At 47.3% G+C, this 24,368-nt stretch overlaps 1 protein-coding gene across 5 annotated transcripts in view; it reads left to right on the top strand.

The window, feature by feature from the left end:
* Positions 1-24,368, top strand: part of LOC125453591 (cGMP-dependent 3',5'-cyclic phosphodiesterase) — a 296,672-nt gene that overhangs the window by 159,340 nt on the left and 112,964 nt on the right. For 3 of the 5 annotated variants that reach the window (XM_059646853.1, XM_059646852.1, XM_059646854.1), the window contains 5 exons: positions 499-590; positions 13,237-13,346; positions 14,058-14,113; positions 18,274-18,333; positions 21,163-21,304. In XM_059646853.1, coding sequence (XP_059502836.1) covers positions 499-590; positions 13,237-13,346; positions 14,058-14,113; positions 18,274-18,333; positions 21,163-21,304 — 460 coding nt within the window. Of the gene's footprint in view, positions 1-497; positions 591-7,458; positions 7,540-13,236; positions 13,347-14,057; positions 14,114-18,273; positions 18,334-21,162; positions 21,305-24,368 lie in introns of those variants that run through there. The other 2 variants (XM_059646856.1, XM_059646855.1) reach the window with 2 other exon arrangements.

Here is a 24,368-nt window from a genome sequence, read left to right as displayed (position 1 = left end):
AACCCCATAGAAAGTGTGGAAAGAGGCCATTTGGCCCATCAGGCCCACCTTGACCCTCCAAAAAGCATTGTGCCCAGGCCCAACCTCCCTTGTAACCCTGCATTTCCCATGGATAACCCACCCAGCCTGCACACCCCTGAACACTATGGGGCAAGTTAGCATGGCTGATCCAACTAACCTGCACATCTTAGGGCTGTGGGAGGAAACCGGAGCACCTGGAGAATGTGCAAACTCCACACAGACAGTCACCCGAGGGGGGAATCGAACCCGGGTCCCTTCCAGGTGAAGAAAGTCAAATTTAAAAAAGCCATCAAATAGGAGTCAGATAAATAATTGCGAAGTGAGTATTTTCAGAAGAAGGAATAGGGCAGTGGGCCTAGTTGTGCAGCTTTTTCCCAGTGCTCCTTCTCTCCTGTTTGCTATTCTGTGAAGGAAGGACTCGCTCCTGATTTTGATTCAAGGCTGTTGACCTGTTGTTGACCCTTCTGTAACCTACAGGAGAACATCTTCATCTACCTGCTGGATGTAGCCTCAAACAAGATGCTGTGTGACAATCCCCCACACGAGATGTCCAACGAGGGCAGACTAAGGTACATTGAGAGGATACGCACTTGGGAAAGATAAAGAAAGAACTTGATGAGATCATACAGGGGAAAATCCCAGGAGGGGAAATCACAGAGGCTCTTCATTTTGTAAGGGAGAATAAAAGTGCAGAATATTATTTAAATGGAGAAAAATGGCAGAAAACCACAACACAAAAGGACCCGGGGGGACATGGGCACACAACGCAGAAAGCTGGCAGACAGGGGCAGCAGGTAATCAGGAATGGTCATGGAAAGTTGGCCCTTATTTCACGGGGTTGGAGTGTGAGACTGTGGATGTCTCACTGTAACCGTACAAGGTGCTGGGGAGCACTGTGAGCAGTTTGGTTCCCCTTGTTTAAGGAATGATATAATTTCATTGGAGGCAGTTCAGAGAATGTTCACTGGGATGATCCCTGGTAGGGAGGGATTGTCTCACAGCAAAGGCTAAACAGGTTTGGGACTCTACTCACTGGAGTTTAGAGGAATGAGAGGGGATCACATTGAAACATCCAGGATTCACAAGGGACCTGACAGGGTAAATGCTGAGAGACTGTTCCCCCTCATGGGAGAGTCTAGGACCAGAGGGGCATAGTCTCAGTATAAAGGGCACCAATTTTAGACTGAGATGAGAAAGAATTTGTTCTCTCAGAGGGTTGAGAGTCTTTGGAACTCCTTGTCACAGAGAGCTGTGGGGGCAGAGACTTTGTGTATATTTAAGGATGAGACAGATTCTTGATCAGTCAGGGAATCAAGGATCACAGGGAAACAGCAGAACAGTGAGTGTGAGGCATTTTCGGCTCTGCCATGACCCTCTTTAATGGCACAGCAGGCTAGAGGGGCTGAATGGCCTACTCCTGTTGCTATTTCTTATAGATCTCAACTTGGAAGGTGTGTCTACAGAACTCTGAAAAATAGCACGCAGACAGATAGGAAAAACCAGTTGAGGAGATTCTGAAGAAGGGTCTAGGCCCGAATAATCAGCTTTTCTGCTCCTCTGATGCTGCTTGGCCTGCTGTGTTCATCCAGCTTCACACTTTGTTACCCTCTCTTTATACTTGGTGTTTTTAAGGAGAAGAACATGAAGTGATTGTAGAAACAGTGGTGTCTTGATGAAAATGAAAGACATTCTCTGTTGGAACAATCCGTGACTGAGCTGATTTCAGGGGTGTGTGAAGCAGAAGCAGAGAGTTGTGCTGGTCTAATGCGACCTGAGCCAATGACTGTTTACAACCAGACTGCGCTTATCTGGACCCTGAACAGAGTTCAATGCAATAAGGAATGGTTTGATGACTGGAGGAGATTAAATTCTTACTTTTAATTAAACAGTGACCTGCTCTTGTGATATATATCTCCCCTGCTGTCTGCTGGAGAGCAGGATGTCATAAAATTAATAAAAATGACACTGCTTTATATGGGAGGCTGGATAGTTGGCAATATTTAACCTTGATCTGTCACAGTCTGCTTAGCACCATCTGAGATGTGACTAAAGACACTGTTGCCACTCACACCCCACCCCCCGCCAACGCCCCCCCCACCATCCTTGCCTCCTGCACCACATCCTGGGGTTAACGTCTTTGCCATCATTCCAACGCCAGTGCCCCCCTCGCCCTTTCCACTTGACCCATCTTTCTCCACCAGTGTTTCAAGAATATTTGCATCTCTCCCTCAACAGAACGCTACCCTTTCTGTAGCCGAATGCAATTAAATTCTGGCTTCAGGCTTTCATTATTTCATCTAAGTATCCACCAACGATGTGTTTTAAGATGGTACTTGTGTCCTTCGTGTCACCTTATCTGTGCTGTTTGTCATAAATATGTTTCCTCCGAGAAAATTGTTATTAACCATTGTCCATGCCAATGTGCCAGCTGTTGCTCCCTCACCTCTGAGTCACAGAAACATTGAAATTAGGACCAGGAGGAGGCCATTCAGCCCTTCGAGCCGAATCCACCATTCAATACGATCGTGGCTGATTATCCAACTCAGTCCCCTGTTTCCTGTTTGTCTCCCCCATATCCTCTGACCCCCTTCAGCACTCAAAAAGCCACACCTAACTCAGTCTGGAAAACATTGAATGTTTTGGCTTCAGTTGTTTTCTGTGATGGAGAATTCCAAAGGCTTCCCAGTGTCTGGGTGAAGACATTTCTCCCCACCTCAGCCCGAATTTGCCTACACTGTACCCTTAGATTGTGAACCCTGGTTCTGGAATCCGTGGTCATCAGCAACATCCTCCCGCTTTTTATCCTGTCGAGTACCGTTAGAATTTTATAGGTTCCTATCAGATCTCCCCCTAATTCTTCTGCAATCCAGCGAATATGATCCAAACCGATTCAATCTTTCCTCATACGTCAGTGCCTACCATCCCAGGAATCAGTCTGGTAAAGCCTCAATGCAGTCCCTACATCACCAGAACACTCTTCCCTCAGGTAAGGAGGCCAAAACTTTCCTCAATACTCCAGGTGTGATCTCACCAAGGCCCTGTATAATTGCAACAGGATATCCTTGCCCCTGTATCTCAGAAGGTTCTTGCTCAGATCCTACTCCAGGGTTTGTAAAAAAAAATTATTGACACGTGGGATGTGGGCATTGCTGGCCGGGCCAGCATTTATTGCTCGTCCCTAGTTGCCCCTTGAGAAGGTGGCAGTGAGCTGCCTTCTTGAATCGCTGCAGCGCATGTGCTGTAAGTTGACCCATAATGTCCTTCGGGAGGGAATTCCAGGAATTTGTCCCAACGACAGTGAGGGAATGGTGACATATTTCCAAGTCAGGATGGTGAATGGCTTGGAGGGGAACTTGCAGGGGGGTGGTGTTCCCATGTATCTGCTGCTCCTTGTCCTTTTAGATGGAAGTCGTCGTGGGGTTTGGAAGGTGCTGTCTGAGGATCTTTGGTGAATTTCTGCAGTGCATCTAGTAGATATTACACACTGCTGCTACTGAGTGTCGGTGGTGGAGGGAGTGGGATGTTTGTGGATGTGGGGCCAATCAAGCGGCTGCTTTGTCCTGGATGGTGTCGAGCTTCTTGAGTGTTGTTGGAGCTGCACTCATCCAGGCAAGTGGGGAGTATTCCATCACACTCCTGACTTGTAGACAGTGGCCAGGTTTTGGGGAGTCAGGAGGTGAGTTACTTGCTGCAGAAATTCCCAGCTGCTTGTAGCCACTGTGTCCGGTTCAGTTTCTGATCAATGGCTGCGCCTGGGATTGGTGAGGGAATTCGTTTTTGGTAGCACCATTGAATATCAAAGAGTGGTGTTTAGATAGAGAGATAGCAGGAACTGCAGATGCTGGAGAATCTGAGATAACAAGGTGTAGAGCTGGATGAACACAGCAGGCCGAGCAGCATCAGAGGAGCAGGAAGGCTGATGTTTCGGGCCTAGACCCTTCTTCAGAAAGGGCCTTTAGATTGTATCTTTCTTGGAGATGGTCATTGCCTAGCCTTTATGCTCCGTAGATGTTCCTATGACACTCTGAGGGAGTTCTGCATTGCTGGAGGTGCTGGCTTTCAGTGGATTCATCATTTAACCGAGGAAGCCACCTTCCTCCCCCGTGGTCCTGCCTAGGAGAATTTCCTGTCCAGTGTCTCGCCCAGATTGATTCCTCAACTGACATCACACAAAACAAATTACTGCACTGCTGTTTAAGGGAGCTTGCTGTGTTTTATCTCGCATTGTAGCCAGGAGTGTAGCCAGAAACACCCTATTGTTCGCAAACCGCTCGGGGCAAATGTTGAGGTCATAGCCGGTGCTAGACAAATGCAACTCCTTATTTGTGTTAAGAGTCAATGAAAAGATTGATTTCTATTACTCACAAAACCAACGGAAAACAAACGCACCTTTGAAAATGATTTTAAATTTTGTTTTAAGAGATGTAAAGAAGAAACGTGAATACGGTTGGTCGGAGCAAATGCCTTTGATCCCTGTCGCCCTGTAACTTTAGGTTCCACTATATACATCCATAAACAGTTAAGGAAAATTTCTTTCATTCCCACCTTTGTGCAGCATTTTCAGTGTTTAATTAGTGAAATTACAGGGGTCAGTTCACACAATCAGTTTTTCGTGCTACTGCAATTAGCCTGTCGCTCCTGTCCCTTCAGTGACGCGACTGTGATTCAAATCATTCTTTTATTTTGAAATGTTAATACCGAAGGATAAAGTGGAGGCGTCACTGCCTGCTCAGTATCATTTTCTGTGCGCTGCCTCTGAATTAAATCACTTTTTGCAAAAGGGCTTTTAGAAACCGTCTCGCTAGATTTGGTTTTTCGATTGAAGCGCTTTCTAGAGTGACAGTGAGAGAGTGTGGGTGCGTCTGTGTTTCTGTGTGGCTCTCTGCACATGCATGTGAGTATGTGAATGTGTCTGTGTCTGAATTTGTATGAGTATGCATTCATGTTTATGAGTGCGTGTATGTTCGTGCATGTGAATTGGTGTAAGTTTAATAGTGTTAAGTGTGTGTGTGTGCGCGCATGTGTTCTGGGTGTGTTATGTGGGTGTCTGTGTGTGCACGTGTGCAGGTATATGCTTGGTGTGTGTGTGTGTGTTCTGGGTGTGTTGTGTGGGTGTCTGTGTGTGCGCGCGTGTAGGTATATGCTTGGTGTGTGTGTCTGTGTTCTGGGTGTGTTTTGTGGGTGTCTGTGTGTGCACGTGTGTAGGTATATGCTTGGTGTGTGTGTGTGTGTGTGTGTGTGTGTGTGTGTGTGTGTGTGTGTGTGTGTTTGTGTTCTGGGTGTGTTATGTGGGTGTCTGTGTGTGCACGTGTGCAGGTATATGCTTGGTGTGTGTGTGCATATGTTCTGGGTGTGTTGTGTGGGTGTTCGTGCATGTGTGTAGGTATACAGTTGGTGTGTGCATGCACACGTGTACTTGTGTATGTGTGTGTAAATATGTCTGTGTGTCCTTTTGTATGTGTAAGTGTGTAGGTATGTGTACCGTGTGTGTGTCCTGGCGTACTGTGTACAGTTTTTCTCCTTCCTTAAAGGGTGCACTGACACTGGAGCGGGTGCAGAGGAGGGTCCTTCGGTAGACTCTGGAGTTGAGAAGGTTGGCTTATGAGGAGAGATTGAGTAGACTGGGACTTTCTTCGTTGGAATTTAGAAGAATTAAGGGGGGAATCTTACAGAAACATGTAAAATAATGGAGGGAATAGGTAAGATGGAAGCAGGGAGGATGTTCCCACTGGCTGGTGAAACTAGAACAAGGTGGCATAGCCTCAAAATAATGGGGGAGCAGATTTAGAACTGAGTTGAGGAGGAACTTCTTCACCCAAAGGGTTGTGAATCTGTGGAATCCCCTGCCCAGTGAAGCAATTGAGTCTTCCCTCATTGAATGTTTTTAAGGCAAAGGTAGATTTTTGAACTGTAAAGGAATTAAGGGTTATGGTGAGTGGATGGGCAAGTGGAGCTGAGTCCCCAGAAAGATCAGCCACGATCTTATTGAATGATGATGCAGGCTCGAGGGGCCAGATGGCCTGCTCCTGCTCCTGTTTCTTATGTTCATGAGTGTATCTGACTGTGTGAAAACATGTATGTGTGTAAGTAGGCGTGTGCATGTGCTGTTTATGTGTTTGTGTGTGTGTATGTGTGTTTGTGTGTGTATGCCTGTGTGTGAGAGCGTGTGTGCGCAGGGGTGTTTGTGTGAGTGTGAAGGTTTGTGTGTGCCTGTGGGTGTGTATGTATGTCTGTAGATGTATGCGGGGTGTGTGTTTGCATGTCTGTGTGTCTAAATGTTTGGCTGTGTATGTGAGTGTACATGTATATATGTGTTTGTACATACTAGATCAAAAACAATCTCTGGTGTGCCAACCCTATGTACTTCAATGAGATTGCTTCTCTTTGTAAACTCATCGGTAGATCAACCTGCTAAATTCAAAGTCCCATTCTTGGACAGTCCCCCATTCCCAGGGATCAATCTCATGAACTTCTGATGCATTTATATCCTCCCTTAAATTTGCACACAATATTCCGGGTGTGGTTCTTAACAAAGCCTATTTAGAACTGCAGCAGGACTTCCTTATTCTTATTGTGAAGTAATCTAAAACACTTTAAGTGAAGGTCAGTATGCCACGGAGGTGTGGTGTATTGGTAATGTGACGGATCTAGTGTTTCAGCTAATGCTTTAGTGACGTGGGTTCAAATCCCATCACCACAGTAATTCACTAAAAACCTGGAATGGAATGCTAACTCAATTGAAGCTGTGGAACTGTTGTAAAAGTTGATCTGGTTTGCTAGTGTCCATTAGGGAAGTAAACTTGTTTCCCCTGTCTGGTGGGAGCTAAATTTCACTCTAGACTCTTAATAACCCTCTGAGTATTCAGGGGCAATATAAGCTGGTTTTGTCGGTGATGCCCACATCCCGTGACCAAATAAGGGAAAAATGCTTTAGTCATTACTTGTTATTGATTTTTTTGTATCCCTTTTATTATTAAATTCATCTGTACATTTATTGCTCATCCCTAGTTGCCTCTTGAGAAGGTGGGGGTGAGTTGCCTTCTCGAACCGCTGCAGTCCACCTGCTATAGGTTGACCCATAATATCCCTTAGGGAGGGAGTTCCAGCAACTCAGTACCTCAGTTCATAGTGCCTCAGCATCTTTGATGATCAGTATTTGCAACTTTGTAAATCATCTCTACTTTTCTCCCAAAATCCTGGAAGTAGGTGTTTGGTGGTGCAGGATGTCAGCATTCCTGAAAAAAAGGCACATTTTGTTCAGGATAATAAAGTGTGAAGCTGGATGAACACAGCAGGCCAAGCAGCATTTCAGGAGTGCTCCTAAGATGCTGCTTGGCCTGCTGTGTTCATCCAGCTCCACACTTTGTTATCTCGGATTCTCCAGCGTCTGCAGTTCCCATTATCACATTTTGTTCAGGTTTTTTTCAGTCTTGCTGTCATCAGGATAACTCAGAAGAATAGCATTGTAAAGGGAAATCGCCATTTCATACTGCATGAAGCAAGAGTGCCAGGTGGTTGGTGAGTGGACTCTGATTGGTAGAGGTGTAGTCAGAGATTGCACCAACTGAATGATGACTGACAGGTAACCGCCAAACTTTGTCTAAATTTAAACCAGGCAATTGGATGCTGATTGATCAAGGTGTCACCCAGAGGAATGAAATAGAGAAAGGCTGTCGGTAATTTTAAATTGAAACAAGTGCAGTGTACAATTGTTACATGCCATTTAAATATTTTTTCTGCTGTTCTATTCTTAGTTACAAAGTGAATAACCCCTCTCTTCTCAAAATTAAACTTGTCACACACACCTAACCCATCTCTTTCTGTTTGCAGCCCCTTTAAATGCCCCCACAGCTTACCCTTCTATCTATTGTCAACAATACTCTGTATGTAACCCTGTGCAGTCGCTGCCCTGGGAGCGTTTGATAGGCATAATGTAGAGGGAGTTTTACTCTGTATCTAACCCCGAGCTGCCGCTGCCCTGGGAGTGTTTGAATCCTCTGATAGTGCAATGATAACTCGGTGCATTTCACAGCACCAGCTGTAATAATGAGAGCAATTATTGCTGTCAAGAGAACAATTGTAGACTGAGCTCAGTGCCTGAGCTGCCCTGGCTTGTTGGCATGGAGCATTTAACCTGAATTCAGTGAAGGAAAACAAACACAAAATATCATGTTTTTTTCCTTTTGTATAAAATACGGTGACGAACAGGAGAGATATTTGTAAAATGAGCCTTTTGATTTGAAGTGAGACTGTCCAAGTGGAGGCATGACTTTTTATTACAATTGCTAACCAATTGGACAATGCTGACTTTGACCTATTTGCACTCTGCTAAACACTCCAGGATTGTTGATGCAGAATCTAACAGCATATTCAGTCAGATGAATAAAAACACAAGGTATTGGAGCAGGTGTAGCTATCAGGTCCCTCGGGCTGAATGCACTGTTGAATAAGATGATGGCTGATCTGCTCCCACACCTTTTTCGCACTCTCCCCATGTTCGCTAGGACTCTAGGATGTGGATCTTCAAATTCTGGAAATTTACAGATTGTAGTTTATCCATTTCTCAAATGTGTCTTCTTTGCTGATATTTATTATTTTGAATCTCACACTTTGATTCACTTTGATTTGAAAAGATTTATTGTCATGCGTACCTCAGTACAGTGAAAAGCTTTGTTTGTGAGCAGTACAGGCAGATCATTGTCAGCAAGGACATACAGAGAGTGGTGAGTGCATGTAGAGTCAGATACTTTAGGGACATTTAAGGGATTCTTGGATAGTCACATGGATGATAGCAAAATGATGAGTATGCATGTAATTTTTTGATCTTAGAGTAGGATAATAGGTTAGTACAACATCGTGGGCTGAAGGGCCTATACTGTGGTGTACTGTTCTATGCTCTAGATCATGGGATGGAAAGAAACTTGGACAGGGTAAGGCATACTGGCTTTATCACACTGCGCGTGCACTAAGCAAAATCAACATAATAAGATCAGCGTTTTTTTGAAGTTAGAGATTCCATTCATCAGTCTAATAATGACAGGGAAGAAGCTGTTTCTGAACTTGTTGGTGCGTGTGTTCAAGATACTGTATCTTCTGCCTGACCTCTGTCTCTCGTATGTAAGTTGTGTCTTCTATTGTAGACAGTTGTGGAATTTTATTCTGAGTCTTTGCCATGTCCTTATTCCCCTTTATGCTGTACATTGACTTTAGCTACTCTCCCTCTTTACATGCTTTGAAAAACTCTTACTTTTCACTTTTATTTTTCTAGCTTTTCATATTGTATCCTTTTTCTATTGTTACCCAATTTATTAATGATCCTTTGCTGATTTCTACATCAATCCCAATGCTCAGCTTTACTTTATAATGTAAGAAGATTTCTTTCAATCTGGTGAAATGCTTTACTTCAGAGTAAATCAACAACTTTTCTTTCTGGCTGAATTTTTTTGTGGAATATATTTTTGTTGAGCAGTCTGTATTATTTATTTAAATGTTTTCCCCTTCTTATTCAAAGCCATATTAGTTACTTAATTTATCCAATCAATTTTACCCTGTTAGAATCGTAGAATTTATTATATGGAGGCCATTCAGCCCATTGTGCCTGTACCAGCTCCAGAAAGAGCTACCCAACTAGTCCTATTCTTGAGCCCTATCTCATTTACTTTCTAAATACATTACTTTCAAATATATTTGTGGCTCTATTTTGAAATCTCCTATGGAGGATCTCTCCAGGTGCCTATATAATTAGCTTCAATAAACTTTAGGATTCTTATTTTTGGACTCAAGTAAGTCACTCTCAAACTTAATAAGGAATTCAATTGTTTGGTGTTTTTAGTTTATGGGACATGAATGTCACTGGCTGTTGATGAGCACATATTACTGTAGCGATCGTGAATTTTTATCTTTCTACATTTTTGATTATGGATTGATATTGGAAAGGAATGGCTTTAAAAGCTTGGGATTGTTGAAGAATTGCTGAAGGTTTTGACATCAAGTCAACTGGCCCTAATTGTAAGTACTGTTTACACAGCTGCTTGTTCAAGCAGGAGTGGCAGCTGATTTTGCAGACGAACTGGAGGCAAGGGATGTGTATGAATGAAGCTTCGGCTGTCTACAAGTAGCCGATTGGTCTGTGGATGAGTGATTGTCAATGGCAAAGGTCTTCTGCCTGACAACAGCTATGTGATTGGCTCCCAAACCATCAAATAGCTCAAGGGTGGGAATGTTTTGACAGAAACCACCATGCTGGTGGAGGAGGAGTTCTTTTGTTCTGCAGTAAAATATATCTGAAGACAGTTACTGTAAGTTTTGACTGTTAATTGACCCTTTGTAAATGGGAATGACTCAACCTATGCATCCTACAAACAACTGAAAATATCTATTAAAAAAAGGATTGGAGGGGCAGCATTCCGATCAGCAGAAAACTCATCACAGCAAACCCTGTCAACAGGGACCCCTGAATGGCCTTCCCTGTCTTTCTCTCCATCCATAACACCCATTTTTCTCCTTGTCTGTGCCTGATTATATGTGTGTGCGCCATGGGGGAGTTCATAAGGGAGTTGGTGTTCAAACTCATAGAGTGATAGTCAACAGTTCATTTGTAGAGAGAATATGTGACGAATAGAAGCACAGAAACTAAGAACAGAAGTAGGCCATTCAGCCCTTCAAGCCTGTTCTACCAACCAATGTGATTATGCTGATCATCCAACTCATTACCCTGTTCCAACTTACTACCTCATACCCATTGAACCCTCTACCTCCCTAAGTTCTGGGAGGCAATGTTTGGTGGTATTATTGCCGAATTGTTAATCCAAAGACTCAGATAATGTTTTGGAGACCCACGTTCAAATCCTGCCATGGCAGATGGTGGAATTTAAATTCAATAAATATCTGGAATTAAGAATCTAATGATAACCATGAATCCATTGGTGATTGTCAGGAAAACCCATCTGGTTCACTAATGCCCTTTAGCGAGGGAATCGGCAATCCTTACCTGGTCTGGCCTACATGTGACTCCAGACCCACAGCAATGTGGTTGACTCTTGACAATCAGGGATGGGCAATAACTGCTCAACTAGCCAGCAGTGCCCTTACCCAGTGGATGAATAATAATAAAAAAATCTGTCTAACTCCTTCTTGAAAACATCCAGTGTGTTGGCATCAACTGGTAAAGGGGCAGTTGGGAAATGGGAGGCCTTTAAGAATGAGATAATGAGAGTTTGTCAACAGTATGTTCCTGTTAAAGTGAAGGACGAGGCTGATAGGTGTGGGGAATTGTGGATGAAGAGTGAAATTGAGGTTCTGGTTAAGAGCAACTAGGAAGCATACATCAGGTAGAGGCAGTTGGGATTGAGTGAACCCCTTGAGGAGCATAGGGCATTGATGAGGCCACTTTTAGAATACTGTGCACAATTCTGGCCTCCCTGCTATAGGACAGATGGTGTTAAACTTGAGAGGGTTCAGAAAGGATTTACAAGGATGTTGCCAGGGTTGGAAGGTTTGAGTTATAGGGAGAGGCTGAATAGGTTGGGGCTATTTTTTCCCTGGATTGTCAGTGACCTATTAGAGGCTTATAAACTTTTCAGGAGCATGGATAGGGTGAATTGCCAAGGACTTTTTCCAAGGGTGGGAGAGTCCAAAACTAGAAAGCATGGGTTTTCTGATTGGTCTAGGCCCGAAACGTCAGCTTTTGTGCTCCTAAGATGCTGCTTGGCCTGCTGTGTTCATCCAGCCCCACATTTTGTTAGCATGGGTTTAAAGTGATTTGGGGGAGGGGGGAGGAATTTTAAAAGGACCTGATGAATAACTTTTTCACGCAGAGGGTGTTGTGTGTATAGAACCAGCTGCCTGAGGAAGTGGTGGAGTCTGGTACAATTACAGCATTTAAAGGGCATCTGGATAGGTGTGTGAGTAGGAAGGGTTTAGAGGGATATGGGTTAAATGCTGTCAAATGGCACTAGGCCATATTGGGATGTCGGGTCAGAACTGATGAATTGGACCGAAGGGCCTGTTTCTATGCTGTATGACTCTATGACTCTACACCTGTTTTCTGATGCAGAGAATTCCACAGACCTGCTACTGTCTGGATGTAGAAATTTCTCATCATCTCAGTCCTAAATATCTGTCCTGCTCCTTAAACTGTGACCCCTGGTTCTGCACTCCCTAGTCATTGAGAACATCCTTCCTGCAATTACCCTTCGCCCTGTTAGAATGTTCTTGGTTTCTGTGAGATTCTTCATCATTCTTCTCAACTCCAGTGAATACAATGACCCAGGTCCTCTTCATTCGTCTGTCCTGCCATCCCAGGGATCAGTCTGGTAAACATCTCTATAACTCTATGACTCCAGGATTGGCTGAGCTTGACTTCCAGTGCACTACCCCTGGTGAAAGGAGGCGAGAAAGTCAGAGGAGGGTGGGTTGGGGGCATGCTACAGTGCAGGTTTGGGCCAGGGAAAAGGGAATAGCGGAGAGGGGAACAAAGAATGGGGGGGGGGAATGTGAGGTGTAACATTACCTGTCCCTAGTTGTCCCTTGAGAAGGTGGGGGTGAGCTGCCTTCTTCAACCGCTGCAGTCCATGAGTTGTAGGTTGACCCACAAGGTCCTAATGGGAGGGAATTCCAAGGGAATGGAACGCTTTGCCTGCAACGGTCGTAGATTCGCCAACTTTAAGTACATTTAAGTCATCATTGGGCAAGCATATGGACGTACATGGAATAGTGTAGGTTAGATGGGCTTGAGATCGGTATGACAGGTCGGCACAACATCGAGGGCCGAAGGGCCTGTACTGTGCTGTAATGTTCTATTTTGACCCAGTGACAGTGAAGGAACGGTAATATATTTCCAAGTCAGAATGGAGAGTGGCTTGGAGGGGAAGTATGATGGTTGCATGTTCCCAGAGAAAATTTTATTGTGAGATTTTGATTTAAGCCCAGCTCATCATCTGATGCTGCATCAGACACAGGGTTGTTTCCACAATGATCCGGGGCAAGAGGTGGTGATAAACACTCCCACTTTTCCTTAAAATTCAGTTCCTGAGATGATTCCACGTGGGGCAGGAGGGAGGGCACGGATTTGCTATTGCTTGGGATCGATGGCTACTCAGGCAGTGCAGTAATCTGTCAGTGTTGTACAGGGAAGTGGGCCAGGTCTGGTTGGTCAGTGCTTTCATTGGATGTGCTTTCTCTCTCTCTCTCTCTCTCTCTCTCTGTCTCTCGCAGAGAAGCAGTGATCACAAAGTCAAGAATTGAATGTAACGGGCTACACAAGACTGACATCCAGGTCACCAAGATGAGCCACATGGTGGCTCCGTTGCCAAGCGACAAACAAGGTGGGTGGAGCTACTTCATCCAAATCCATCATCTCCAACTCTCCTACCTCACACCCTTTCCCAATCTCCTCTCTCCAGGCCCCCCATTCCTCTCCCAACATCCCTTCTCTCCCTGTTCCCGTTTCCCTCCTCTTCTGTCCCATCACCCTCTCTGAGCCCTTATCCAAGCCTGTCCCATTTTCCAATTGCACCCTTCTCTCTCCTTCTCCAATCCCTCCCCCACTGCCCAACCCCTCTCAGCACTCTCCCACACCCTGTACGCCAAACCCTCTGATCCCAACTCCTGCCCCAAAGCCTTTCCATTCCGACTCCCCCCATCTCATCATCCTGTCACTCCCACCCTCCACAGAGCCCCCCCCCATTCTTTGTTCCCCCCTCCGCTATTCCCTTTTCCCTGGCCCAAACCTGCACTGTAGCATGCCCCCAACCCACCCTCCTCTGACTTTCTCGCCTCCTTTCACCATCTCGCCTCCACACCTTCCTCCTCCTCCCCTGCCCTTCATCCCCAATCCTCTCATGAGACCCTTCCATCTTCATGCCCCAACGTTACCACATGCCTTTTGCTCACCATCCCTGTCATCTACCTTCATCCCATCCCTGTCTCTTGCACGCTCTCCTAATCTTCCTCCTTCCATTGCCATTTGATTTGGCTAGTTACTCACTCAGTCAAAGACTTAAATCTCCTTTGACTTTTTGTCTTCCTTCATACAGTGATCATTATCCCTGTGATGGATGAGAATGTGGAGAGAGTGATCTCTGTGATTGTGGTAAGGACACTGTATCTTTCTCCACCTCGTGTGTGTGTGTGTGTGTGTGTGTGTGTGTGTGTATGTGTGTGTGAGAGAGAGAGGGTCTCTGTAATGGTGTGTGCGAGAGTGTGTGTGTGTGTGCCTGTGTGTCCATGTATGTGTGTGAGAGGGGGTGTGTGAATACATGTGTCTGTCTGTATGTGAGAGAGGGTCTTTGTAAGTGTGTGTGTATGTGTGTGTGTGTGCGCGAGAGAGAGAGAAAGAGACAGGCAGAATGTGAACACCCAGTTCTCAGTGGGTCCTGTTCAACGTCTCAGACACTCGTGCATACTTCAAGCACGCAATGGGTCATCATGGGCAGAGATCTACAGCACAGAGAACATTTCTTCGGCCCATCACATCCATGCTGGTCAAAAACAGCCACCTCACTATTTTAATTCTAGTTCCGTGCACATGGCCCGTTACCTTGGCATCGCAACTATACATCGAAACACTTCTCCAATGTGAGAAGTTGCACAACACCAGGTTCTAGTTCATAAAATGTGAGGCTGGATGAACACAGCAGGCCAAGCAGCATCTCAGGAGCACAAAAGCTGACGTTTCGGGCCCAGACCCTTCATCAGAGAGGGGGATGGGGGGAGGGAACTGGAATAAATAGGGAGAGAGGGGGGAGGCGGACCGAAGATGGAGAGTAAAGAAGATAGGTGGAGAGGAGAGTATAGGTGGGGAGGTAGGGAGGGGATAGGTCAGTCCAGGGAAGACGGACAGGTCAAGGAGGTGGGATGAGGTTAGTAGGTAGCTGGGGGTGCGGCTTGGGGTGGGAGGAAGGGATGGGTGAGAGGAAGAACCGGTTAGGGAGGCAGAGACAGGTTGGACTGGTTTTGGGATGCAGTGGGTGGGGGGGAAGAGCTGGGCTGGTTGTGTGGTGCAGTGGGGGGAGGGGATGAACTGGGCTGGTTTAGGGATGCAGTGGGGGAAGGGGAGATTTTGAAACTGGTGAAGTCCACATTGATACCATATGGCTGCAGGGTTCCCAGGCGGAATATGAGTTGCTGTTCCTGCAACCTTCGGGTGGCATCATTGTGGCAGTGCAGGAGGCCCATGATGGACATGTCATCAAGAGAATGGGAGGGGGAGTGGAAATGGTTTGCGACTGGGAGGTGCAGTTGTTTGTTGCGAACTGAGCGGAGGTGTTCTGCAAAGCGGTCCCCAAGCCTCCACTTGGTTTCCCCAATGTAGAGAAAGCCGCACCGGGTACAGTGGATGCAGTATACCACTTTGGCAGATGTGCAGGTGAACCTCTGCTTAATGTGGAATGTCGTGCAGGTGAACCTCTGCTTAATGTGGAATGTCGTTGCAGGTGAACCTCTGCTTAATGTGGAATGTCGTTGCGGCTTTCTCTACATTGGGGACCCGGTGCGGCTTTCTCTACATTGGGGACCCGATGCGGCTTTCTCTACATTGGGGAAACCAAGCGGAGGCTTGGGGACCGCTTTGCAGAACACCTCCGCTCAGTTCGCAACAAACAACTGCACCTCCCAGTCGCAAACCATTTCCACTCCCCCTCCCATTCTCTTGATGACATGTCCATCATGGGCCTCCTGCACTGCCACAATGATGCCACCCGAAGGTTGCAGGAACAGCAACTCATATTCCGCCTGGGAACCCTGCAGCCATATGGTATCAATGTGGACTTCACCAGTTTCAAAATCTCCCCTTCCCCCACTGCATCCCTAAACCAGCCCAGTTCATCCCCTCCCCCCACTGCACCACACAACCAGCCCAGCTCTTCCCCCCCACCCACTGCATCCCAAAACCAGTCCAACCTGTCTCTGCCTCCCTAACCGGTTCTTCCTCTCACCCATCCCTTCCTCCCACCCCAAGCCGCACCCCCAGCTACCTACTAACCTCTTCCCACCTCCTTGACCTGTCCGTCTTCCCTGGACTGACCTATCCCCTCCCTACCTCCCCACCTACACCCTCTCCACCTATCTTCTTTACTCTCCATCTTCGGTCCGCCTCCCCCTCTCTCCCTATTTATTCCAGTTCCCTCCCCCCATCCCCCTCTCTGATGAAGGGTCTAGGCCCGAAACGTCAGCTTTTGTGCTCCTGAGATGCTGCTTGGCCTGCTGTGTTCATCCAGCCTCACATTTTATTATCTTGGAATCTCCAGCATCTGCAGTTCCCATTATCTCTGATACCAGGTTCTAGTTCAGCTGGTTTATTTGAAAACACAAGCTTGCCCCTTCATCAGGTGAAACTTATGATTTCACATAAACCTATTGGACTGTAACCTGGTGTTGTGTGATTTCTGACCTTGTCCCTCCCAGTCTAACACCAGCACCTCCATGTCATGGCTACCATTGACAGCACCAACTGCCTTCTTCAATGTGATTGCACAATACAGGCGGTGAGTTCCAGATTCTCACCACCCTCTGGGTGTAAAGTTATTCCGCATGCCGCCCCTCTAAACCTCCTGCCCCTTATCTTCAATCTATGCCCCTTGTCATTGAGCCCTCCATCAATGGGAGAAGTTTCTTCCTGTTAGTTCTGTCTTTGCCCCAGATAATGTTTATACATGTCAGTTGTCCCTGTCTCAGCCTCCTCTGCTCCAATGATGATGGTGTCTTGGTCATTTCACTGGGTGGGTAATCCCAGGCTAATGCTGTCAATATGTCTCCGATGGGCTCACATATCCCTGTAGCAGCTGGTGGAATTTCAAATGATTTCATAAAACCTGGAACCTGAAGCATGTCTCAGAGATAGTGACCGTGAAACCTACATTTTGATTGTTCACTGGTTCACTCATGTCCTCCAGGGAAGGAAACTGCCATCCTTATTTGGTGAGGCCTACATGTGACTCCAGACCCACAGCAATGTGGTTGGCTCCACTCTTAACACCCTTTGAATGGCCAAGCATGACATTTAAGTTCAAGGGGCAATTAAGGATGAGCAGCACCTTCTGGCCCTACCAGCAATGTCTACAACGCGTAAAGCAACAAAAATATTAATCTAGGCTCACTATATGTGTGTAATGTGGAAAGTTTCACCTATTAAGTGTATATGCCTTCAGGCAAGGGTGTGAGATTTGATGGCTCCAAAGTGGGTCATTTCTAAGAACATCATTGTGGCACTGCAGGAGGCCCATGATGGACATGTTGTCTGAGGAATGGGAGGGGGAGTTATTATTTCTGATACATTTCTAAGAACATTGCTCCAGGACGCTGGTTAGCTCAGTTGGCTGGATGGCTGGTGAGTGATGGCAATGGTGCGGGTTCAATTCCTGTGCGAGCTGAGGTTACCATGAAAGACTCTCCTTCTCAACATCTCCCCTTGCCTGAGGTGTGGTACCCCTCAGATTAACCCACCACCGGTTGTGTCTCTCTCATGATGGAGCAGCTGTGCAGTCTTCTTCTTATTCATTGTTAGGATGAAGGCATTGCTGGCTGGGTCACCATGTATCACCCTCCCCTAATTGCCCACAGGGCAGTTGAGAGTCAACCACATTTGCTCTGGGTCTGGAGTCACATGTAGGCCAGACCAGGTAAGGAGGGCAGTTTTCCTTTATCAGTGAACCAAATGGGTTTTTCCAACAATGGATTCATCATTAGACTCCTTATTCCAGATTTTCTTTTATTGAATTCAAACTTCACCATCTGCCATGAAGGGATTAGAACCCGGGGGGGTCCCCAGAACATTCATTCGGTTAAAACTTTGGCACAACATTGTGGGCTGAAGGGCCTGTACTGTGCTGCACTGCTCTATATTCTATTTCTTAGTCTCTGGATTAACAATCCAGCGATAATAGCACTAGGCTTTCGCCTTCCCATAAGTCTGGTAAGGTAAGGCGACTTTAGTTTTCACCTACAGCTCCGGACTGTTTTATCTTTACCTTTTACATTGTTTCCAGCCTGCCAGCCTTTCCAGTTCTAATTTCTTGTCATTCTCTTGAAATCCATTGATTTTCTTGTTACTCTCAGTCACTGCCATTTTAATCTCTCCACCAGTAACAGCTCTGCGTTCAGCTGCCTTGGGCTTGTCTCTGCAATTCCAACCCAAAACCTCGCAATTTTATCTCCTAACTTGAGACACTCCTTAACACCATCTTTGATGATGTTTGTGGTCACCCAAGGTATTGTCTTGTTCTGACCTTTGCCACAATATTTATCCTCTTCTAGATTTATTGTGGTGTCCTGGAGAACGTCGATGAACTGTCGCTGAACCTTCTAGAAAAACACGTGAGTATGGATTTGTTGATACATCCTAAAATTGACTTCAGTCCGTTAAACGCTCTGGCCTGCACCTGGCACTTATCTGCCCCAATAAAGTACCATCTCAGCTTGAAGAGGATCTTAGTCAGAAAATTGTGGGTTACCTACAAACCTATGAACAGAACAACAAAGAACAAGAGGAGGCCACTCAGCTATTTGAGTTTGTGCCACCATTCAATGAGATTGTGGCTGATCTGATTTTAACCCCGACTCTACATTCCTGCATATCCAATGATAATCTTTTCATCTCCTTGACCATCAGGAATCTATCGATCTCTGCCTTAAAGACACTGGATCCCACAGTTGACTTGTTGACCTTCCAAGTGTAGTATTTTCTTATCTGTTCCTGTGATGTGAGAAGGTGGTGGAGAGCTACCCTCTTGAGCTGCTACAGTTCATGTGCTATAGGTATTCAGGGGGGAATTCTAGAATTTTAACCCACTGAAGAAACAACAAGATATTTCCAAGTTTGGGAGGTGGAGCTTTGTTCATGTATCTGGTGCCTTTGTCCATCTAGTTTGTAGTAGTCACAGGTTTGGAAGGTGCTGTCTGAGAAGCCTTAGTGAATTTCTGCAGTGCATCTTGTAGATGGTACACACTGCTGCGACTGTCGGTGGTGGAGGGAGTGGGATGTTTGTGGATGTGGTGCTGATCAAGTGGCTGCTTTGCCCTGGATGGAGTCAAGTTCCTTGAGTGTTGTTGGGGCTCCACCCATCCAGGCAAGTGGGGAGTGTTCCATCCCACTCCTGACTTGTGCCTTGTAGATGGTGGACAGAATTTGGGGAGTCAGGAGGTGAGTTACTTGTTGCAGTATTCCTAACTCCTGGCCTGCTCTTATCGCCACTGTGTTTATGTGGAGAGGCCAATTGAGTTTCGGGCCAATGATAACCCTAGCATGTTGGTAGAGGGGGGTTCATTGATGGTAACACCATTAAATATCAAGGGCATTGGTTAGATTGTCTCTTGTTGGTGATGGTCATAACTTGGCATTTGTGTGGCACGAATGTGACTTGCCTCTTATTAGCCCAAGCCTGGATATTGTTCCGATCTTGTTGCATTTGAGCACGGACTGTTTCAGTATCCAAGGAATTGCGAACGGTGCTGAACATTGTGCAATCATCGGCAAACATTCCCACTTCTGATCTAATGATGGAGGGAAGGCTATTGATGAAGCAGCTGAAGATTATTAGGTCTGGGACACTACCCTGAGAAAGTAGTGTTCTGGTGCAGTGCTAGTGTCTCTACCTCTGAGCCAGTCAGCTCCAGAAGTGTACAAAAGTGTAGCTCACCAGGTTGTTTCAAAAAAATATCTCCCCTGAGGAACTAGGGTCGTGTGGTGTAGTGGTAATGTTCCCACCTCTGGGCTATGAAAGCCAGGTTCCGTTCAGCTGTGTGTCATAACACCTAAACAGGTTGACTAAAATAATGAGGGAGGTGATTATGGAGTAGTCGGGGTGGCTTTGGTGTAATAACTGAGAGTAACCTGAGGAGCTCCTGCAGGGATGTCCTGGAGCTGAGATGACTGACCTCCAATAAGTTTCCTATGTATGAGGATTGAGGGAGGCACTAGCTTTTGGATATATCATTAAATCAAAGGCTTATCCTCTCCTCACAGTCAGATGTAAATCATTATACAGAGAGCAGAGAAGCCATCAATATTTATCTCTAAAGCAGTATCCGAAAGGCAGGTAACAAGGTGTAGAGCTGGATGAACACAGCAGGCCAAGCAGCATCAGAGGATCAGAAAAGCTGACGTTTCGGGTCCGGACCCTTCTTCAGAAAATGAAGAATTATTCTGAAGAAGGGTCCAGAAACATCAGCTCTCCTGATCCTCTGATGCTGCTTGACCTGCTGTGTTCATCCAGCTCTACACCTTGTTATCTCGGATTCTCCAGCACCGGCAGTTCCCACTATCCCCCAAAGGCAGGTGTTCAGGTTATTGTCACATTACTGGTGGGGGAGCTTGCTGTGTGTAAATTGGCTTCTGGTTTCCGATGTTCCAACAGTGATGAGTTCAAGGCTCTCATTGCCTTCAGAGTGTTTAATGACATCAAGTGAAATGAGGGCTGGGTGTTGAGTCCCTGTTGGCATTTGTCCCACCTTCTCCCAGCTTTCCCTGCCGAAGAAGACCATTTGGTTTCATGAGACAGCTCACCACCACCTTCTGAAGGGACGGGTGATATATACTGGGCCAGCCAGCGAGCCCCACCTCCCATGAATGAATATACAAAAGAAAAACTTGTCCATTTTTCCTGTAAAAGTCTCTGTAGATCTGCGCAGAGGGACAGAGACTGGCCCAGCTTTCTGGGAGGTGGCTTCCCTGCTCAGCTTCTGACAAGCTGGACCTCTTGACCATACATGAAGGGGCAGACTCGGTTTCCATTCAGCTGGAAGCTGTCCCGTCCAACAGTGCAGCATCCTGCCAGCATGGCACGGTGTGTGCTAGCCTCAGTTATTAGAATCTGAATTCACAACATTCCAACTCACAGCATGATAGAATCACAGGACTGTTTGGGCACAAAATGAGGCCACTCAGCCCATCGGGCCTGCACTGGCCCTTCAAAAGAGCATCATTACCGCCTGCAATCTCCTGCATTCTCCACAAATCCCTGCACACCATTTCTATCCAAATAATCATCAAACAACACCCCCCCCCACCGACCTCGTTGAGAGATTCACATGATGGTAACACAGTGACAAATGGAGCAGTACTGCCCAAAGCGGATTGAATCCTCCCCATGTTATACGCCAGCCTCCACCCTGCGATGACCCTGTTTTGTCCCATTTCTGTCACAGATCTGTGCGACTTGCAAAAGGGTGCACGCGCTCCTGAACCCGCTGAGCTGGAGCCACATCGGTTTACATCAGAGCTACACAGCAGAGGCAGAGCTACCCGGGGCATTCAATGAGCTCGACCACAAGATTCTCCAGCTGTGCGGTAGGTACAGGACCCCTCCCCAGCTGTGTGGTACATACAGGACCCCACCCCAGCTGTGTGGTACGTACAGGAACCCCCCAGCTGTGTGGTACATACAGGACCCCACCCCAGCTGTGTGGTACGTACAGGACCCCCCCTAGCTGTGTGGTACGCACAGGACCCCTCCCCAGCTGTGTGGTACATACAGGCCCCCTCCCCAGCTGTGTGGTACATACAGGACCCCTCCCCAGCTGTGTGGTACATACAGGCCCCTCCCCAGCTGTATGGTACATACAGGCCCCTCCCCAGCTGTGTGGTACGTACAGGACCCCTCCCCAGCTGTATGGTACATACAGGCCCCTCCCCAGCTGTGTGGTACATACAGGACCCCTCCCCAGCTGTATGGTACGTACAGGACCCCTCCCCAGCTGTATGGTACATACAGGCCCCTCCCCAGCTGTATGGTACATACAGGCCCCTCCCCAGCTGTGTGGTACATACAGGCCCCTCCCCAGCTGTATGGTACATACAGGCCCCTCCCCAGCTGTATGGTACATACAGGCCCCTCCCCAGCTGTATGGTACATACAGGACCCCTCCCCAGCTGTGTGGTACGTACAGGACCCCTCCCCAGCTGTATGGTACATACAGGCCCCTCCCCAGCTGTGTGGTACATACAGGCCCCTCCCCAGCTGTGTGGTACATACAGGCCCCTCCCCAGCTGTATGGTACATACAGGCCCCTCCCCAGCTGTGTGGTACATACAGGACCCCTCCCCAGCTGTATGGTACGTACAGGACCCCTCCCCAGCTGTGTGATACGTACAGGACCCCTCCCCAGCAGGGCTCACAACAACACATCAGGGCAGTCGAGGGGAATGGTGTTGAAGGAACATTACTCTGTATCTAACCCCGTGCTGTCCCTGTCCTGGGAGTGTTTGATGGGGACAGTGTAGAGGGAGCTTTACCCTGTATCTAACCCTGTGCTGTCCCTGTCCCTGGGAGTGTTTGATGGGGACAGTGTAGAGGGAGCTTTACCCTGTATCTAACCCTGTGCTGTCCCTGTCCCTGGGAGTGTTTGATGGGGACAGTGTAGAGGGTGCTTTACCCTGTATCTAACCCCGTGCTGTCCCTGTCCCTGGGAGTGTTTGATGGGGACAGTGTAGAGGAAGCTTTACCCTGTATCTAACCCCGTGCTGTCCCTGTCCCTGGGGGTGTTTGATGAGGACAGTGTTGAGGGAGCTTTACTCTGCATCTAACCCCATGCTGCCCCTATCCCAGGAGTGTGAGTATTGGGAGGTAGGAATGACGTTTGATTTAGAGCTATATGGAGTGCAATTTGGGACAGTATGGAGGTGATTTGGAGAGGGAGTGAGTTTTGGTGGTGGGGTCTGATTGGGATTCTGGATCTGGGATCTGCCTTGTGAGGGTGCGCTGTGTCTGTGCTGGCGAAGTTTACTCTGTATCAAACCCTGTGAGGCCCCTCTAAGTTTGATGGGTAACAGTGTAGAGGAAGCTTCACTCTCTAGCTAACCTTGTGCTACCCTTCTCGTGGGTGTCTTAGAGGTGGACAGTGTGGATACGGCTATGGGACTGGGTGCGTTAGAGGTTGACTTTGTAGAGGGGACAATGGGACTGGGTGTGTTAGATATGGACAGTGTAGAGGGGACTATGGGACTGGGTGTGGTAGATGTGGACAGTGTAGAGGGGACAATGGGACTGGGTGTGGTAGATGTGGACAGTGTAGAGGGGACAATGGGACTGGGTGTGGTAGATGTGGACAGTGTAGAGGGGGCTATGGGACTGGGTGTGGTAGATATGGACAGTGTAGAGGGGACTATGGGACTGGGTGTGTTAGATATGGACAGTGTAGAGGGGACCTTGGGGCTGGGTGTGGTAGATATGGACAGTGTAGGGGGGACTATGGGACTGGGTGTGTTAGATATGGACAGTGTAGAGGGGACTATGGGACTGGGTGTGGTAGATGTGGACAGTGTAGAGGGGGCTATGGAACTGGGTGTGGTAGATATGGACAGTGTAGAGGGGACTATGGGACTGGGTGTGTTAGATATGGACAGTGTAGAGGGGACTATGGGGCTGGGTGTGGTAGATATGGACAGTGTAGGGGGGACTATGGGACTGGGTGTGTTAGATATGGACAGTGTAGAGGGGACTATGGGACTGGGTGTGTTAGATATGGACAGTGTAGAGGGGACTATGGGACTGGGTGTGTTAGATGTGGACAGTGTAGAGGGGACTATGGGACTGGGTGTGTTAGATGTGGACAGTGTAGAGGGCTCTATGGGACTGGCTGTGTTAGATGTGGACAGTGTAGAGGGGACTATGGGACTGGGTGTGGTAGATGTGGACAGTGTAGTCGGCTCTATGGGACTGGGTGTGATAGATATGGACAGTGTAGAGGGGACTATGGGACTGGGTGTGATAGATATGGACAGTGTAGAGGGGGCTATGGGACTGGGTGTGGTAGATGTGGACAGTGTAGAGGACTCTATGGGACTGGGTGTGTTAGATATGGACAGTGTAGAGGGGACTATGGGACTGGGTGTGTTAGATATGGACAGTGTAGAGGGCTCTATGGGACTGGGTGTGTTAGATATGGACAGTGTAGAGGGGACTATGGGACTGGGTGTGATAGATATGGACAGTGTAGAGGGGACTATGGGACTGGGTGTGATAGATATGGACAGTGTAGAGGGGACTATGGGACTGGGTGTGTTAGATGTGGACAGTGTAGAGGGGACTATGGGACTGGGTGTGATAGATATGGACAGTGTAGAGGGGACTATGGGACTGGGTGTGTTAGATATGGACAGTGTATGGGGGCTATGGGACTGGGTGTGGTACATGTGGACAGTGTAGAGGGGACTATGGGACTGGGTGTGTTTAGATATGGACAGTGTAGAGGGGACTATGGGACTGGGTGTGATAGATATGGACAGTGTAGAGGGGACTATGGGACTGGGTGTGTTAGATATGGACAGTGTATAGGGGGCTATGGGACTGGGTGTGGTACATGTGGACAGTGTAGAGTGGATTATGGGGCTGGGTGTGTTAGATATGGACAGT

This window comes from Stegostoma tigrinum, chromosome 6, assembly GCF_030684315.1.
Source record: "Stegostoma tigrinum isolate sSteTig4 chromosome 6, sSteTig4.hap1, whole genome shotgun sequence".
Taxonomy (NCBI): Eukaryota; Metazoa; Chordata; class Chondrichthyes; order Orectolobiformes; family Stegostomatidae; genus Stegostoma; species Stegostoma tigrinum.
This window is presented reverse-complemented; position numbering and strand designations above follow the sequence as displayed.